We start from the raw sequence: 16942 nt of genomic DNA on the forward strand, positions 1-16942 counted from the left end.
CAGGAAGAAGTTTACTGTATGCAAAAAAGGGAGGGGGTGAACAGATGGGTGTTGTAGTGAAGTGTAAATATAGCCTACTGTTTGAGATCAATATGGGCGGGGTGCTTTCATCCAGGCTTTAATTTTTTAAATGTCATCACACTATGAGACAACATGTAGGACACTGTATGTGGTGTCGGCAATGATTAGATTACTTGTATCAGCAAGTGAAACAATTTACCTGTTGACCCATTTAGAAGGCGGAGGAACAAGAGGAGAGAGAGGGTTGATGGGAGGGACAGGAGATTTGTAATTGGAGCAGGTATTCTCCAAACCTGCTATAACCTGTCGAACCGCCTCACAGATACCTGCGAGACAGGCAGACCTGGTGAACGTCTGTCCTGAGGGGGAGTTCAGAATTGGACAGACATGTTTGAGGCACCTGTGCTTTAGAGGGGCACCCATCCGTGGCTTATCCAATATGAAGTAAGTCTGATATTCGTGGCAAGGCGACAACACAGCCATCGGCTATGTTTCCTTTTATGAACACAGACGGATTCAGATGATTTCAGCTCGGTCGTCACCTCTTAGCCTGAGACGGGGTGGGAAATATGAGCTTTGAAGTCCAGCCAGCTCGTTTCTCTGACAAGTCTTCCCCGAGCGGTAACGCGAAGCTAACTTCGCCGCTGTCAAGCGCCGTGATTCGGGAGCTCTTGTAGGCTTGGAGACGCGGGGAGCCACGTCCCCGTCACCTCACCTGTCCTGTTTAAAATCATCAAGAACACCGCCGAGGATGGTTTTTGTTTGATTATTTAATTTGACGACACCGGTGAGTAACGTTACCCCTCGGTTTGAGCTCTTTGCAGCCGCAATTTTGTCCAAAATTAACGCTAACAGAAAGATGCGTTAGCTAGCTTGTTGACAGACAGCACCGGCAGGACAACTAGCTAGCGCGTCGGGGCTCGGCTCACGGTGTGTTGACGTGTTTTATAACAGAGATGCTGTTTTTGTTTTTTGTTTTTGTTTTTGTTTTTGTTTTAATGCCTGGAGTCAGACGACCTCCTCTCAGCATCTTAAACAGACGTAGGCGGACATATTGTCTTATGTCAGTGTTTGTGTTAGACCGTGTTTGCCTGGTGTAATGAGCACGCAGGGTCAATATAAGGATTCGAAGGTGTGTGCTTCTCAAAAGGAAATTCCTGTTCTAAAACAAGTTGATCTACATGGTTTGTTATCTTTTTGCAGGTGACAGGCTGCATGTCTTGGAAAAATGCATCATCATCTGGACTGCACACCCGTGTCTTGGCCTATCAGAAATATATCCTCTAAGAAACTGCAGTGATGTTATAGTAACGGTGCATACATCACACAAGAAAACTACAAATCCCCGCAGGAGAGTTGATATATAATGGGACATTAAAGATCCCTTCCAGTTTATGTAATTCTTCACGGCAACACTAGTGGTCCATAACGGTGTATGACAGTGATTTTCCATGTGGGTGATTGATTTCCTGATGTGACTGGAAATATGGATCCCCTGGAATAAATCACCCACGCCCTTAAGATAAAGATAAGTGTGTAACTGCAGGATCATCAGTCACCATGCACAGCCCAGTCCCTGACATCGTAGCAGGGTATCCAAGCGGATGTGTTGCTGATAAAGATGCCAATCCGGAGACCACCTTAGGGAGTGCCTACTCTCCCGTGGACTACATGAGCATCACCAGCTTTCCCAGGCTGCCAGAGGATGATATGCTGTCTGGGGAAAACACGCTAAAATCAAGAAAAGATGATGACAACGTCCTGAGTGAGCAAGATACAGGTGTGTCAGACAGGTCAGATGCAAAAAATAAACCACAAACTCTATTATTGAGTGTGTTAGGGTTTCCGGATGTGAATTCATGGAGCGGCAAGATTTGAGTGTATTGCTCATTGTTGCTGAAATCGTCAGTCCTGGCTGATTATCCCAGCAAATATTCAGAATTTTCTGATTATTTGTAACAGAGATTTTTCTGTCAGATTTGCAATAAAATGATCCAATTTAAAAATGTGCTACTTTGGCTCTGATGTAACATCCTCTCAACACAATGTCCCTCCTCAACAAAATCTGATTGGGAACATGTCACATTTAATAGCCTATAAATACTGATTACTTTGAGTCTGCAAGGTCACTAGAAACAAAATTTTTCTAATAAATGTGGTGGAGAGGAGGAATAAAGCACCTGGAAGTTCTATCTAAGTTAACTGTCACATATGGCCACAAGTCCTCAGATATGAAATCCTGGAACCTAAAATGTTTGCATTTATTAGCATAGAAAAACATCTCTAAAATGACTGATTGAATATCGCAGCTGCTGATTAATTTTCTGTCCATCAAATTGCAAGTGCAACTTAGGCAGAATTCAGAAATAGACATTTGTTCTCCATTGTATTGACACATTTTTTAATAGGATTTGGTGTTAGAAAACAGTAGCAAAATTAGTGATTTCCTGCTCTTTCTGGTTCCGTCTTAACATTTTGGTTGTGCCGTTTGTGTCAGACCCAGATCTGTTTCTGAAGTCAGCTCGCCTCCAGCGTCTTCCCTCCTCAGCTTCTGACCTGGTTAGCCATGATATCGCTTCCCTGCGGGAGACAAGCAGAGACCCCTTTACAGAAGAGTGTGCCTGCCAGCGAGATGGCTTGACAGTCATCATCACAGCCTGTCTCACTTTTGCTACTGGAGTAACTGTAGCTCTCATCATGCAGATCTATTTCGGAGACCCACAGGTAGGCGTGTATGTTTTTCATATGTAAACATATTATAAAGGGGTTGCTCTTGTGAAATATTTACAAGTCATTATCAGATTATGAATAACTGTGCATGCTCATGCCATCCTGTACAAGCATGTTAACAGTCTATTTCATCCTGCTTTGTTCTTCCTCCTGTTTCTTGCAAGATCTTTAATCAAGGCGCAGTGGTGACAGATGTGGCCCAGTGTACATCTCTTGGCTTTGACATTCTGGGGAAACAGGGGTCCAGTGTTGATGCTGCCATCACTGCTGCCCTCTGTTTGGGAATTGTTCACCCACACACTTCTGGTATTGGAGGGTATGTAAAAGAAACTATTTTGAATAGGACTAACAATGAGGTTCTTGGACAAAGCAAAACCTTGTGCTCTCGTTGGATTTTCTTTTAGTGGTGGAGTTATGTTGGTGCACGACATCCGTAAAAATGAGACAAGGGTCATCGACTTCAGAGAGACGGCACCGTCTGCCATCCATGAGGAGATGCTGCAGACAAACCTTGATCAAAATGTAAGGTGTTTTATTTAGTGTGTCCTGTTTTGTAATACTGAGATGTTAAGAATGAGAACAGATGATATTGTTTTTGTTAGTTTTTAATGCTGATGGTAATATGTGCAACCTGTTCTTGCTGTTGAATTTCAGCCCGGCCTGTTGGTAGGAGTACCAGGCATGCTCAGTGGGATGTATCAGGCACACCAGCTCTATGGCAGGTATGATAACTATTATGTAATACTATTTATGATTGTTTAGTCTCCTTCCATGATGTGTCATGAATAGTTGTAGTCCTGCTTTCTGGAAATTATATTAAATTCCTTCAGTTAAACTTATGTCTTTCAAATGTCCCTTACAAATGAAGCAAAAGATATTATATTAGTATTTTTAGATAAGCTTAGCAAAAGCTTACGTTTACATCAGCTCTGACAAAAGCTGTGCCTTGTCCCAGAGCTAAATGAGCACCATCTCAGCGAAAGCATCGCCAGCTGTGTTTTAAAGAAAAGACATTGCGTATTAGGCTGCAATTATTCCGATGCTCTGTAATTATCATGATGCTGGTCCCTCAAGTGCTTGGAGGATGCTGTTACGGTAAGAAATATCTTGCTTTAGCCATGCCTGGAGATTGCAGACATCATTTTGGAACCTCTCAAGGAGTTTAGAGTGTTTATCTAATGTTTTAAATGATTATTAACTAAGCCCATTTTTAATGACCATTGAATTCCCCAGAATGCCATGGAAGGATGTGGTTACCATGGCAGCAGATGTGGCCAGGAATGGATTTAATGTGACTCATGACCTAGGTAAGAAAAATGTAATATGTATTCACCAGTAACGCAGCACCATCGTTATCTCCCGTTACAGCACAAGGTGAAGACATATATAGATGAGGTATTGTCTCATTTGCCTTTTACTATCCCTCCCTAGCTGAAGCTCTGGCAAAAGTTAAGGACCAAAACATGTCAGGTGCATTTCGGGACCTATTCCTCCCCAACGGCCAGGCTCCCCTCGCTGGACTACTCACCAGGCGTCTCGATATGGCAGCCATCTTGGATGCTGTCTCAGTTAAAGGGATATCCGAGTTCTACAGCGGAAACCTGACGCAGGAAATGGCAGCAGCAGTAAGAAAGATTTTTTTTCTGTCTCCAACTATGATTACATAAAAGCAGTCATGAATTTTGCATGGTCTCCACAGGGAGTTCCTGTTGCACTTTCACATGGCTTTTTACATTTCAGCCTGGGTGAGGTAACATGTCAGTGCTGTTGTGATAAAATAATTATGTTGGTTAATAATGACTCATGGTTTTCTTGGAAAAGGGATGTTAGGGTTAGGATAAATGTGTTAGGGTTAGGATAAATGTGTTTATTCTTTTATTCTATTGTATAACATGAGCATATGTATCATAAATTATAAAATCAGTGGCTGCTTTTCATTTGCTACACCTGGTAAGGCTAATGCAATACAATAAAACTACTTTAAGGCATATAACATAAAAGTTAATGAAATTATTTGTTCATATCATATGTTTGTGTCATATATAATCTAGTCCGGTACAGTACCACCTCTTAACTATAGCCTTGATAATAAATATATAATAAGATTCTTACTGTGCCAGCAAAAACTGTTTTGTGAAAAGTTTTCACTTCAGTTCAGCAGGCATTATTTGACTGAAGTAGCAACTGAGGGTTAACCTTTTTTAAATGTCCCTGTTAGTAACAACACTGCAGTAAGATAAACCAATTTAAAGTCATTATCCATTTTTAATAGGTGCAAGCAAGAGGTGGAGTGCTCACGGAGGATGACTTTGGGAACTACAGCACAGTCTTACAACAACCAGCAGAGATCACCTATCAAGGTAATTGTATCTGTTGTGTTTACTTCAGTGGTGCTAGAGGAAGAACGCAACTACAACATAACATTCACTAGAGTTCCCTCTCTCACACAATATTAATTAGGTCCCTTTATCCCTTTCCTACCATTCTAAATCTTAATAATCCCACAGCTGCTCCACCGTGCAAAGTCAAGGCAGTAATGAAGTTTACAGTAGCTCCCAGATGTTCATTAAGCAAGACTGTTGGTGTCAGCTTTTCAGTAGCCAGCCATCCACCACAAGCTCCTCAGATAAATATGTTCTCTACTTTCTTCCACTGTTTCTGTAAATACAGTATGTCCCTTAAATATAAACTGAACAACCATAACAATTCCCACAGCAGCAATCCAAAATGTGTGAACTGTATAGACCTGCACATCTGAATACTCACATTGTTTCATTTATCTCATCTGCTGTATTTTACAAATATTGAAGTTGTTATTTTTTTCTTTTTCTTCTAGATATTTATCATTTTCTGTACACATATGTGTGCAAATGTTTATTTTTTACAGTTAATTTACTCTGTGTGCTCACCTATTGTGATTTTCCTTTTGCATCATATAGATTTTCATGTTTTTTTTTCATCATATTTTATTTTTCCACTGAAATAACTCCTAAAGTTTCAATCATGTGTGTTGTTGGTCTTTCTGAAGGACACCATGTGATGGCGGCCCCAGCCCCACATGCAGGTGTTGCCTTGCTCACTGCGCTTAACATCTTGGAAGGCTACAACATTACCAGCCAGGTGCCGAGGAGCAGCACCTACCACTGGATTGCAGAGGTAGTGTACATACTGCTTTACTACTAGACAGCATAAGCAGTGTTTAATGTGCAGTAACTGGTATGATTTTAATGCAAGTCTTAATTTTGCATCACTGTCCACAGGCTGTGAAGATAGCTCTTGCCCTGGCTAGTTGGCTTGGAGACCCCATGTATGACACTTCTGTTGCAGAGACTGTTGCCAAGATGCTGAAGTAGAGATCCCTATGTTGTCATTAAATATTCAATGTTTATATCCATCCTAATTCAGGAAGGCATGTTCTTTGAACCCTTGTTGTTCCCTTTTAAAGTAAATCACAGGCTTCCGTGCTCCGCCAGATGATCAACGACTCTCAGACCTTCCCTGTCAGCCATTATACTCCATCATTTACCTTGGAGAAGGGTTCAGCAGCTGCCCAAGTCATGGTCATGGGCCCAGATGACTACATTGTTTCAGTCATGAGGTACATCCTGATTTAACTGAACTGCTGTTGCACATTGTTTACACAGTTAAGAATGGATTAGTATCCCTGGAAAACCAATATCACTTTTCTTTTTACGCTGTTACAGCTCTCTGAACAAACCATTCGGCAGCGGGATCGTGACTCCCTCAGGAATCCTCTTGAATAGCCAAATCCTGGACTTCTCCTGGGCTAATAAATCTCAGAGCTCATCACCAAACCCAGTAATTGTGCATTTTGTCTTTGTTTGAGTGATTGCGGTATTGATTGATTTCTTATTGAACAATTTGCTTGTAGCCGCTCTTAGTCCTCATGGTTCTTGTTTGTTTTTGCCGTAGCATAACACTCTCCAGCCTGGGAAGAGGCCCATGTCCTTCCTGATGCCCACAGCAGTGAGACCTGCCATTGGGTTTTGTGGCACATACGTAGCCGTTGGATCTTCCAATGGAGAGAAAGCTCTCAGCGGCATCACACAGGTTATTTATTTAGTGGAATGTTGACATCATTTTAGGATTGATTGTTACACTTTTAATTGTTTTTATTTTTTTCTGTATTGCTTACGCAGAACTTACACAGAAAGATAAAACTCTGCCTATGCTATTAACACCAATTCCTGTTTGTATTTTCTTATTCTATATGTCTTATAGTGTTTTCTGATCCATCACAGGTGCTGATGAATGTTTTGTCATCGCGTAAAAATATGAGTGACAGCTTAGCTTATGGAAGACTGCACCCACAACTGCAGCCCGATCTCCTCCTGGTGGACTGTGAGTTTTTCCTATTGATCTATCAGCTGTGTGTTTTGGTCCAAATACAACAGAGTCCCCTCAAAAACTGTAATTGCAGAGCTCCTGAGTCACCTTTTACATTGATTGCGCTGGTGTACCTAACTTTTTCATTCAAGCGCACCAGCACAGAGTTTGGGTGTACCCAATACATTTTAGTTGAATGTCTGATCACATTATGTAAATGCTTATACACAGGAACGTAGGTCCAGATAAATATTTTCATTTTCACACATGGGCCACCATGACAAGATGTTACCAGAGGAACACTGCAGAAGGCTTCTTAGGAACGGGAACAGGCATAACAGTTTAGCAATATACTGATAAAGTAATTTGTTGTTCTTGATAACGCTAATATTTGTTGAAAGGGAACTGTCGTCACACCTGTGTACTTGATTATTCACCTTTTTATACTTGTTTTTTTTTTTTATGTTTTATAACGTAGTGAAGATCAGATCATATAATTATATTGGAATATGAAAACAGGAGGGGGGCGGCCGTAGCTCAGCGGGTAGAGCAGGTCGACTCGTGATCGAAAGGTCGCTAGTTCAAATCCCGGCTCAGGGCAAGGCTGAGCTGCATGTCGAAGTGTCTTTGAGCAAGATACTGAACCCCACATTGCTCATCAGTGAGGGCCCTGCGATGAGCTGGCGACTTGTCCAGGGAGTACCCTGCCCTTGCCCTGAGACAAGGCTGGGATTGGCTCCAGCAGCAACACCCCGTGACCCCATGGAAAGGGATAAGCGGTTACGGATAATGACAATGACAATGAAAACAGGAGTTGTTAGTCAGCTATTCACAAATACATTTACAGTCCTTTCAGTTTCAGACTACTTGTTAAGCAGGTTTGTTAGCTATTTAGCGCAGTACTTTTTCTGTAACCTTGAATTGTATGTTATACGTTCCATATTGTGTCTGTTGTTCACAATATCTTTTTATTTTTTTATGATAGTAGGCTCTTTAAAAAGCCAACGTCTTGTTATGCCCTCTTGCTTGCTACCATGAGCATTTTGAGTAAATATTTGTCTTTGATATCAAGTTCCATAGGTATGTTTCCTTGGTAGTGAAAAAGATGAGTGAACTACATATTGAATCCTAGTATGCTCTTACTTGTGGCTATAGCAGATTGGCTTTCTGACTTCACTGCAAATTACAGTTTTAATTTACTGCTATTAACATGCAGTTATGTATCAGGATATGCCATCTAGATCACGCAAAATCATAGTTCCTTTGTACCGGTATTTACATTGGCCTCAGAACAAGTTTTTGTGTGCACTGTTCAAGGTAGATAAAAAGCCGGGAAAACGCCCAGTGCCATGCATAAGGTTTACCATGATGTAGAAAAATGTTTTCCTGACTTCCTGTGTTGAGAAAAAAATTATCTACAACTTTTTTGTTGCAACAATCATGATATGTATTTTTATTTGTTTTAGTTATACAGTTTGGAGTTGCAGGGGAAATTGCTCGTTGATAATATTTCTATAAATGTGTCAGTTTAGCCATCCTTTTGCAATAAACATATAAATTGCATTAAAACATAACAGTAATATTGTACAAAAGCACATTAAAACATTAAAAGTTCAGACAGCAATATATAGAACAGAAGAAGCACGCTTCAGGATATTTGAATAATTAAATTCACTAACATACGTGATGACTGAGAACCTTCATACAGACAGAATCTGAACACACTGTGATTGCTACACCAGCCGTGTGAATCCATGCAGAGTAATAGATTCCATTACCACATTTATATATATTACATTTGAGCTCCAGCTGTAAACACGACTTTTATTTAAAGTTGTCCATTCCTCCTGCCTGCCTTATATCGTCTCTCTCTTCTGCAGCTGAGTTTCTAGATGAAGACGTGGAGCTGCTGCAGGCCAAAGGGCACAAGGTGGAGAGGAAAGAGGTGCTCTCATTGGTGGAGGGCACCCGCAGAACCAATGACCTCATCATCGGTGTGAAGGATCCCCGTAGTGCTGATGCCTCTGCCCTCACTATGTCCAACATGCCCTAGTGAACCCCTCATCCCCCTGTACTCACACAAAATGAAGAAGGGGTAAGAGTAACACTTAAGTGACAGCTAGTATGGGAGTAAGGAGGCTTTTCATCAATTTAAACACTTGATATAAGTTCATGTCAACGTGTAGTTGCTTAACAGAAGAAAACCCTGAACAAAAAGACATGCAGCTAGTTTTTGGCTTGTGAGACCAAACAAAGCACTCTTGAGCATAGGAACAGCAATTCTGATGGAAGTGAATGAACAAAATGATTTGGTGCAAGAATGTACAGACAAAGTATGATAATGCCACCATTAACTGCACATGCCTGGTCTTCAGTTCTTCCGCTTCATTTCACCATTTGTTCAAATAACACATGGAATCACATGGAACGGGGAAGGTAAAGTTATTTAAACCTCTTATTAAGCCTCACATTTACACACCTGAATTAGTCTATTAACTGGACACAGAGGCTGAACCATTTACTCTGCTGCTCTTTATGTGGTGTTTAACTGTGATTAGATGTTGTTTGGTACAGCTGCTGGAGTTTTAACTGTTGTGAACAATCCATGGCTCCTTGGGACCATGTTAAGACTAACACATTAACACAGAGTACATCATAAAGAACTTAGGTAAGACCTTCACATCTCAAATTACTTCTTTAAATATGACGATTGCTTCAGATTCACAGGGGTTAAATATCACTAATGACAGAGTAAGTGGATTTAAATACTTAATTTAATTTGTATTTGTTGCATGACTTGGTTTTTTATTTAAAGCTTGTGGCTGACTTTTATTTTATTTAACTGCAGGGATACTCGTTTTTAGAATGGGAATGATCTAATTCTTTAGACATGGTTTAAATGGAATCTGTCTATTTTTATATGAACATTTGTTGGGCTGTATACATTATTATTAACACAGGACATATGATCAGCACATTTTAGCACTGGTTGTTATTTTTTTCTGTCCATATACTTGTGTAATGATTTTAGGTTGTAAACAGTTCTGTACAGCATTGCATTTTAATCATCTATTTAATTTCAGAATGACCCATGCTGACTGATCAAACGTGTCCTTAACCTTAATGTCTCCCGTTTTGGGCACTAGTGCAATATGACTGTTGATGCTTGTTTCCTGTACTATAGAGTATCATGCCTTAAGGTACACATTTGCACAAAACCTGATGTTTGATTTCATGTGCATTTGTATGTGATTTGAATAAAAATCAGCACCGTCCAAACCCAAGAATTAAAGTGTTTGCACTCGTCTCTGAATAATGTTTGACCCTTTGTTCCTTATGCAGTGCATGTGCATTTGTTGCGTATGACCTACTTTAGAATAGGCTTTCTCCTTCCAGACACTGAGCTTCAGGTTTTTGGATGACTGAACTTTAAAACTCAGATGATGTGTTTTGCAAATTCCACACAACATTTCTTAGCAGTTGTTTTTATTAACAAGCAGCAGTACCCGATGAATATGCACACTGGTCAAGATTCTGCTGCATAAATTTATATAAAATAGAAATGTCAAGGGCAAAGGTTTGGGGCCACATCCCATCGGCCAAAAGCAAACCCCTCTTAAATTGTAAAAATGAAAAATCCAAAAATTCCCTGAACTGAATGTTAACCTTTGATTGACCAGTGATTATGACAAATAATGAATAACTAGAACTCTTAATGTTTAAAGTGCATTTTAATCATACACAATAAAAAATATGTATTTTTAAACAACTTTCTGTAGTAACACCTGGTAGGCTCCACCTTGGTCTTCCTGACATAGAGACATTGCAAAAATTAAATAAAAGCGTGTTGTTTTGTTGGATCTTCGGCTCCAAGGATCATAGCAAACTGACCAATCAACTTACTTCAGAAAGCATAACACAGGTCTCCGTTGCCTGTTCTACCTCTTTTGGAGTTTTATTTTGCAAACGTACACCGGAAGTGTTTTTCGCCGTGCGAGCTTGCCGTCATATTGCTTGCTTGTGATTCATGTTTTGTTAGCTAATCTGGCTAGTTGATGTCGACTGGTTGAACTCATTTTCTGATGAATATATGCGGTAAGGATTTTGCTTTTCTCATGCGTAAGTAGCTGCTGCTGACGTTTAGAAAACTAAACTAAAGAACCGGGAAGCTAACACGTTGTGTTTCAATGCATTCATGATGAATTAACTGCAGTGCTACACAGCTAACTTAGCTAACGTTTGCTAACTGGAGCTTTCGCAGAAGCCAGCAGGAACCGCCTTGATTTGAATTTAATACGCTCTCAGAACGCGGTTTCCTCTGTAAACGTGTCAGTTCTAACTGTAGGTAATGCTCATATGTGCACGAAAACGCACAATAACAAGCGATCCCATGTATTTGTGTTATTCTTGCCGACTTTGATCTCGCTGCGCTAGCTTACGTCTGCGCTAAGGCCCGTGCTACTGCGGAGCCGATCATGTCAACCAAGCTGGCCACCGGTTATGGAAGAGAATTTATACAATGTCACGCTATTTGACTTTAATGGAAATCACACTAGAATAACACATTTCCACCACCCACAGCCCCTCTTTGTAATCTCTGGACAGGCCTAATATTAAGCATAGCATCCCTGGTTAAAGGGATGTCACTAGCGTACAGGTGTGTTGTCAACGCTAGATTTAACTTTTCTGTGTTAACGTCATGTTGGTGCTTGATGTGGATTTACTGAAAGGACGGACTACTTTTCCTCGTTTGTCCTTGCCTCACCTGGAGATTGCAGCGTCCAACTAACTCCAATATACTTCTTTGTGTCCAGCATCTAATGATCTATTTACCTTCGCTTTAACTACTACACTGATCTTCTAATCATATTTGTAGTTTAATAACTGTGATATTACAGGGGCACTGTGTAGTTTTGCAGAAGAAATTCAAACTCTGAATTTTAATATTCACAATATTACTGAGATAATAATACAAACTCAGAAATATTTATTACATCCTCAAGTGAATAATCAAGCTGTCATTGGAACTAAATAAGGTACCCAGAACACTGTCTGAAGCTAGAAAAATGGCAGGGACTGCCGCATATAGACAAAAGTAAAACAGTATGACATTGTGTTGTCTTTTAAGGTAAGCTTGTGTATTTAATTTTTGTAGTTATGAAAAAGAAAGAGTGTGTTCTGGAAGTAGTGTGTTCAGTTCTGGAAAATCTTTCTCTTCTGATTGAAATTTATTCCACAAATCTGCACAGTGCAACTTTAATATTTTTTAGGATGGTCTGGTGATCTGTCTCATGTGCTCTTTCAGTATAATACGGTTCTAACGCCACTCCTAGTTAGAGGGGAGGATGGCACATCGACGTACCCCACCTCAGTTGTCCCAGAGGACAGAGCACCTGGAACCTGATAATGACTCCGACAGGGACTCTGGTGTTGGGGAGGATGCAGGGGAGGATGCTGATGATTGCCATGGAAGCACACTAACAGAAGAAGAGAACGTCAACAAGCAAGATGGCACGGAAGAAAACAGCGAGAATGGAGAAGATTTTACAGTATTTGTTGCATTTCAAGGAAATATGGAGGATGAGGATTTCACACAAAAACTTAACACTGTCCTCAGTGGGATACCAGACATGCTTGATATGGGTTAGTTTAATTTTGTTCGACTACACTCGCCATACTGACAAAAGAATTGGAGCTGAACAGTACAATTGTCCATTGATTGCCATTATACAGCTCCTGCTGTTTATCTGGGAATTTGATTAAAGGAAAGTTCACCCAGTAATGAATATATAGTCATTAGGTACACAGCCTCATTCCAGATGGAAAGTTGGGTTATGTTTTGTTGTCCACATAACATTTCTGGAACTTCAAATCAAAACAGTTTTTATACCATTCTCCTAAACAACTGAAATGGATGAGGATTTGTTTTACGTTAAAGGGAGAAGAAAAAAACAAACAAAGTGGCTCCATACAGCTTCTCCAGTATAATCCAAGTCCCTGGAAGCCCTTAGATCCCAAAGTGATTTGAAAAGATGTTGTTTACACCTTCAACATGTAACAGAGCTTGTGTACACACTTTAAAAGGGTGTAAATAGAATCTTTTTAAACCAATTTAGGATCTTGGGGCTTCTACACACCTGGATTACCCCAGACAAGCTTTATGAAGCCATTTTATTCCTGTGGGTTTTTTTTACATCAAAAAACATGTCCCCAGCTATTTCCATTGTTTAGGAGAATGCTGCAACATCCTTGAATCCCAAAGCTTCAGAACGGCTTTGTAGACTACAAAACTTGACCTGACTTTTCATTGGCAGGGAATGGGTAGATAATGTCAACAAATTACACTTAAGTGTCAGAGTTGGAATATGTAGGCACAGTCTGTCAGGTGATACTTTCATTTCTTATTTGAGTTCCATATCTGTGCCCGGTTAAGAAAAAAAAAGGAGATTTATCTTCGCTTTCGCATTGAAAAATCTCTGGATCTGTTCATCAGTATCAAAATATCTGCAGTGCATCCACTGTTGCAAACACATCTAATATGGCTGCATTTATTTTTATTTTACAAACACTGAAAATACATTGGAAACAAACCCTTTTTTTTCCTAGTCTTTCTATAACCAATAGTCTCTAGGTTTGTTTCCGTCTGGCATAAACTGTAATTCCACAATTTCAATTGTCCGTTCCCTTTTTCAGGTTCTGAGATGCTGCAGCCACAGCATGTGGAGCCCTGGAACAGTGTGCGGGTTACCTTCAATATTCCCAGGGATGCTGCTGAGCGACTTAGACTGTTGGCTCAAAACAACCAGCAGCAGCTCAGAGACCTGGGGATTCTCTCTGTTCAGATCGAAGGTAACAGCATGGCTTTCAAACTCCTTTAACTCCTCACTTTAAAACAGGATGCAAGAGACACATTCTTTTTTTCTTCATATTTATGACTTCCAAATAAAGGATGCAAACTAGCTTGTTGTAAATGTTAGTAATTGATGTTCCTCTTTTGAATGTCCAGGTGAAGGGGCCATCAATGTGGCAGTGGGACCAAATAGAGGACAAGAAGTCAGAGTGAATGGACCAATTGGAGCACCTGGCCAGATGAGAATGGATATTGGCTTTGCAGGTCAGCCTGGACCAGGTATTATTATCCTGAATTGTATTCCTAACACTCATGCATCCATAAATACATGAATTTTCTTAGTTGTGTTATAGCAGTTCATTATTTAGCAATTTCTAATGTTATTTTCTTATTTAGTGTTTAGTCACTTGATAAATATTAGTGAATTCCCTGTTTGTACAAGGAGGAGTAAGGATGGCTAATCCATCAATGGTTCCCCCTGGACCTGGCATGGCAGGCCAGGGTATGGTACCAGGCAGCAGTGGACAGATGCATCCTCGTGTTCCAAGACCATCTTCACAGACAGGTTCAGGTCTTTATTTCTTGTATGTCAAATGATACATGTCATTAATGTGAACATCGCGCGGCTTGAAAGGTGCAATAATGATTGAAATGCTTTTTTTCTGCACAGATGTGATGGATCCAATGATGCAAGGAATGTCCGTTCAGCAACAACAACAACTTCAGCACCAACAGGCTGGTCCCCATGGCTCAGGCCCGATGCCGCCTCAGGCTGCCCATCACATGCAGGCCTTGCAGACAGGGAGACCACTCAACCCTGCTGCACTGCAGCAGCTACAACAACAGCATCACCAACAGCAACAGGCCCAGCAGCAAGCACAGCTCTCCCAGCTTGGAACTAGACCTCCATTCAACCCATCAGGCCAGATGGCTCTGCCTCCTGGCTGGAACCAGCTGCCCCCTGGGGTGCTCCAGCCACCAGCTGCCCAAGGAGGCCCCACCTGGAGAAAGCCCCCACCTCAAGCCCAAATGGTTCAGCGCCCACCTTCTCTCGCTACAGTTCAGACTCCCAGCCATCCTCCGCCCCCTTACCCATTTGGCAGCCAGCAGGCTGGGCAGGTATTCAATGCCATGGGACAGGGACAATTACAGCAACAACAGCAGCCAGGAGTTGGCCAGTTTGCAGCCCCCCAGCCTAAAGGCCCGCAAGGTGGCCCAGGTGGTGTTGCAGGCCAACCAAGACCCCCTCCACCGATTCCACCAACATCTGGACCGCAGGGCAACCTCACTGCCAAGTCCCCTGGTTCGTCCTCATCTCCTTTTCAGCAGGGTTCACCAGGGACTCCTCCCATGATGGCTCAGAGACCTACAACTCCACAGGGTTTTCCCCAGGGCGTTGGATCACCAGGAAGAGCAGCCTTGGGCCAACAGGGTAACATGCAACAAGGATTCATGGGAATGCCCCAGCATGGACAGCCTGGGGGCCAAGTTCATCCAGGTGGGTTACTGTTTGTAACTGTTTATGAAATGCACATCCAAAAGTAAATTAAAATTTTGTGCTCAGATATTAACTAAAACTAAATCAATGAATACTGATTACAGGCATGCAAAAGCGTCCCATGGGTTTTCCGACCCAAAATTTTGTCCAAGGTCAGGTGAGTGCCAGCACTCCAGGAACCCCTGGCGGAGGACCCAGTCAGCAGCTACAGAGCAGTCAAGTGATGACTCACACAGGTAAAATCTCTACAACACTGCAAGCCTAAACCTTATGTAGGGTTGTGTCTTTTAAAACATTTAGGAAGATTTGCTCTCTATGCAATCACAAACATTTTCGGCAAGAGTGAATTTTGTTATCGAATAGTTGCGTGTACTGAGGCAAGATAATTAACATTTGAAAAATTACCTTCTTTTGTCATAGCACATATAGTACATATACCACAGAACTGCAATTAAAGAAACATGCTCAGAATAAATGTATGAGTTTGTTATGATATCATAATGGCAAAATGATATGTCACATGCCTTAAGTTTGAGCACAGTAAATAAAAGCAGCAGTCAACAGAACAAATTGATTTAGTGTACTAAAATCATAGGGCTAATAAAAAAAAAACTGTTAACTGCAATGGGCTCTCTGTTTACTAGCCATATAAGAAACACACATCAACCTTTCTTTCAGGCCTTGTCCCCACTGCAAAGGTATTTTGGAAACAGGGGTTTAAAAAAAAAATCTCCAGCCGGATGAATGTTTGAGCACCATTTTCATAATCTCTATTTATCTACTTTCTATCTGATTAATGCTAATTTTATCGAGACATCTTGTATCTTTATAAATATAGACACTGTAAAATCTATTCCATCAATGAATAAACTTAAAATACTCCACAATATCATTCTCTGCAAGTTCACATTTGCCAGTTATGTTTCATCCACTGGTAAGGCCCTGTCAGAAGTGACTGCATCATCCTTTCCAAAAAGCTTGGTGTGTGTCCAGACAGAGACTCTGAAAACTGAGTTTCTAGTATCTTTACTCTTGAAGTGGATTTCTGAAAGGTCTGTTTTTTATGTGTCTGAAAGGCCAACACACATTGAAAAGAAAGAAATATGAAATACCCATGTATGTATGTATGTATGTATGTATGTATGTATGTATGTGGACAGAGCCCGTATTAAGCTTTTTTTATTCCGATAAGAACTGCTTCCACTTTACCACAGACCTGTTGAGATTTAGTACCTCAAGAAAAATAATTGTCATTTAGATTTGATAAACTACTTCCATATGATCACAGCCTAATTTGACACACTGGCTTATCATGCAGTTAGCAGAAGGCATAATAGCCCATTATCTTTGTGCAGCCCATGTCAGTAATTTTCTTGTTCCCTCTCTATTTCACATCAGGTGCTCAGGCGTCAGCTTCTACGCCAAACTCAATGCAGGGTCCACCCCATGTCCAACCAAACATTATGGGTGTGCAAAGTAACATGGCAGGTGTGCCC

The 16942-nt window shown here is 40.9% G+C and overlaps 2 protein-coding genes across 11 annotated transcripts in view; both read left to right on the plus strand.

The window, feature by feature from the left end:
• Positions 1 to 234: 234 nt before the first annotated feature.
• LOC119023401 (glutathione hydrolase 7) lies at positions 235 to 10414 on the plus strand. Of its 5 annotated transcripts, none has more exons than XM_037105298.1 (16): positions 235 to 465; positions 1225 to 1801; positions 2519 to 2745; positions 2916 to 3067; positions 3156 to 3273; positions 3406 to 3473; positions 3985 to 4058; positions 4183 to 4376; positions 5024 to 5111; positions 5780 to 5907; positions 6012 to 6100; positions 6197 to 6349; positions 6456 to 6570; positions 6685 to 6822; positions 7014 to 7113; positions 8979 to 9151. In XM_037105298.1, the coding sequence occupies exons 2-16, from the start codon at positions 1582 to 1584 to the stop codon at positions 9149 to 9151; spliced, it is 2037 nt and encodes a 678-aa protein (XP_036961193.1). In that variant the 5' UTR covers positions 235 to 465; positions 1225 to 1581. The 5 variants fall into 5 exon arrangements, with proteins under 5 accessions (XP_036961193.1, XP_036961192.1, XP_036961195.1 ...); XM_037105297.1 differs by lacking the exon at positions 235 to 465 and adding an exon at positions 479 to 808; XM_037105300.1 differs by lacking the exon at positions 235 to 465 and adding an exon at positions 824 to 951.
• A 584-nt stretch (positions 10415 to 10998) lies between these two features.
• Positions 10999 to 16942, plus strand: part of ncoa6 (nuclear receptor coactivator 6) — a 14903-nt gene continuing 8959 nt past the window's right edge. For 2 of the 6 annotated variants that reach the window (XM_037103638.1, XM_037103643.1), the window contains exons 1-8: positions 10999 to 11193; positions 12404 to 12741; positions 13792 to 13947; positions 14105 to 14227; positions 14391 to 14519; positions 14619 to 15446; positions 15551 to 15682; positions 16845 to 16942. The exon at positions 16845 to 16942 is cut by the window's right edge and continues 1301 nt beyond it. In XM_037103638.1, the coding sequence (XP_036959533.1) occupies positions 12444 to 12741; positions 13792 to 13947; positions 14105 to 14227; positions 14391 to 14519; positions 14619 to 15446; positions 15551 to 15682; positions 16845 to 16942 (1764 nt within the window). In that variant the 5' untranslated portion in view covers positions 10999 to 11193; positions 12404 to 12443. Of the gene's footprint in view, positions 11194 to 11263; positions 11756 to 12403; positions 12742 to 13791; positions 13948 to 14104; positions 14228 to 14390; positions 14520 to 14618; positions 15447 to 15550; positions 15683 to 16844 lie in introns of those variants that run through there. The other 4 variants (XM_037103641.1, XM_037103640.1, XM_037103642.1 and 1 more) reach the window with 4 other exon arrangements.

This window comes from Acanthopagrus latus, chromosome 7, assembly GCF_904848185.1.
Source record: "Acanthopagrus latus isolate v.2019 chromosome 7, fAcaLat1.1, whole genome shotgun sequence".
Taxonomy (NCBI): domain Eukaryota; kingdom Metazoa; phylum Chordata; class Actinopteri; order Spariformes; family Sparidae; genus Acanthopagrus; species Acanthopagrus latus.

Excerpts from the sequence above, each read along its gene's own strand:
- LOC119023401 (XM_037105298.1), top strand. The coding sequence starts at position 1,582 with ATGCACAGCCCAGTCCCTGACATCGTAGCAGGGTATCCAAGCGGATGT. Across the intron at positions 6,101-6,196 it reads ACTGTTGCCAAGATGCTGAA|TAAATCACAGGCTTCCGTGC; the intron begins GTAGAGATCCCT and ends TCCCTTTTAAAG. Across the intron at positions 7,114-8,978 it reads CGATCTCCTCCTGGTGGACT|CTGAGTTTCTAGATGAAGAC; the intron begins GTGAGTTTTTCC and ends TCTCTTCTGCAG.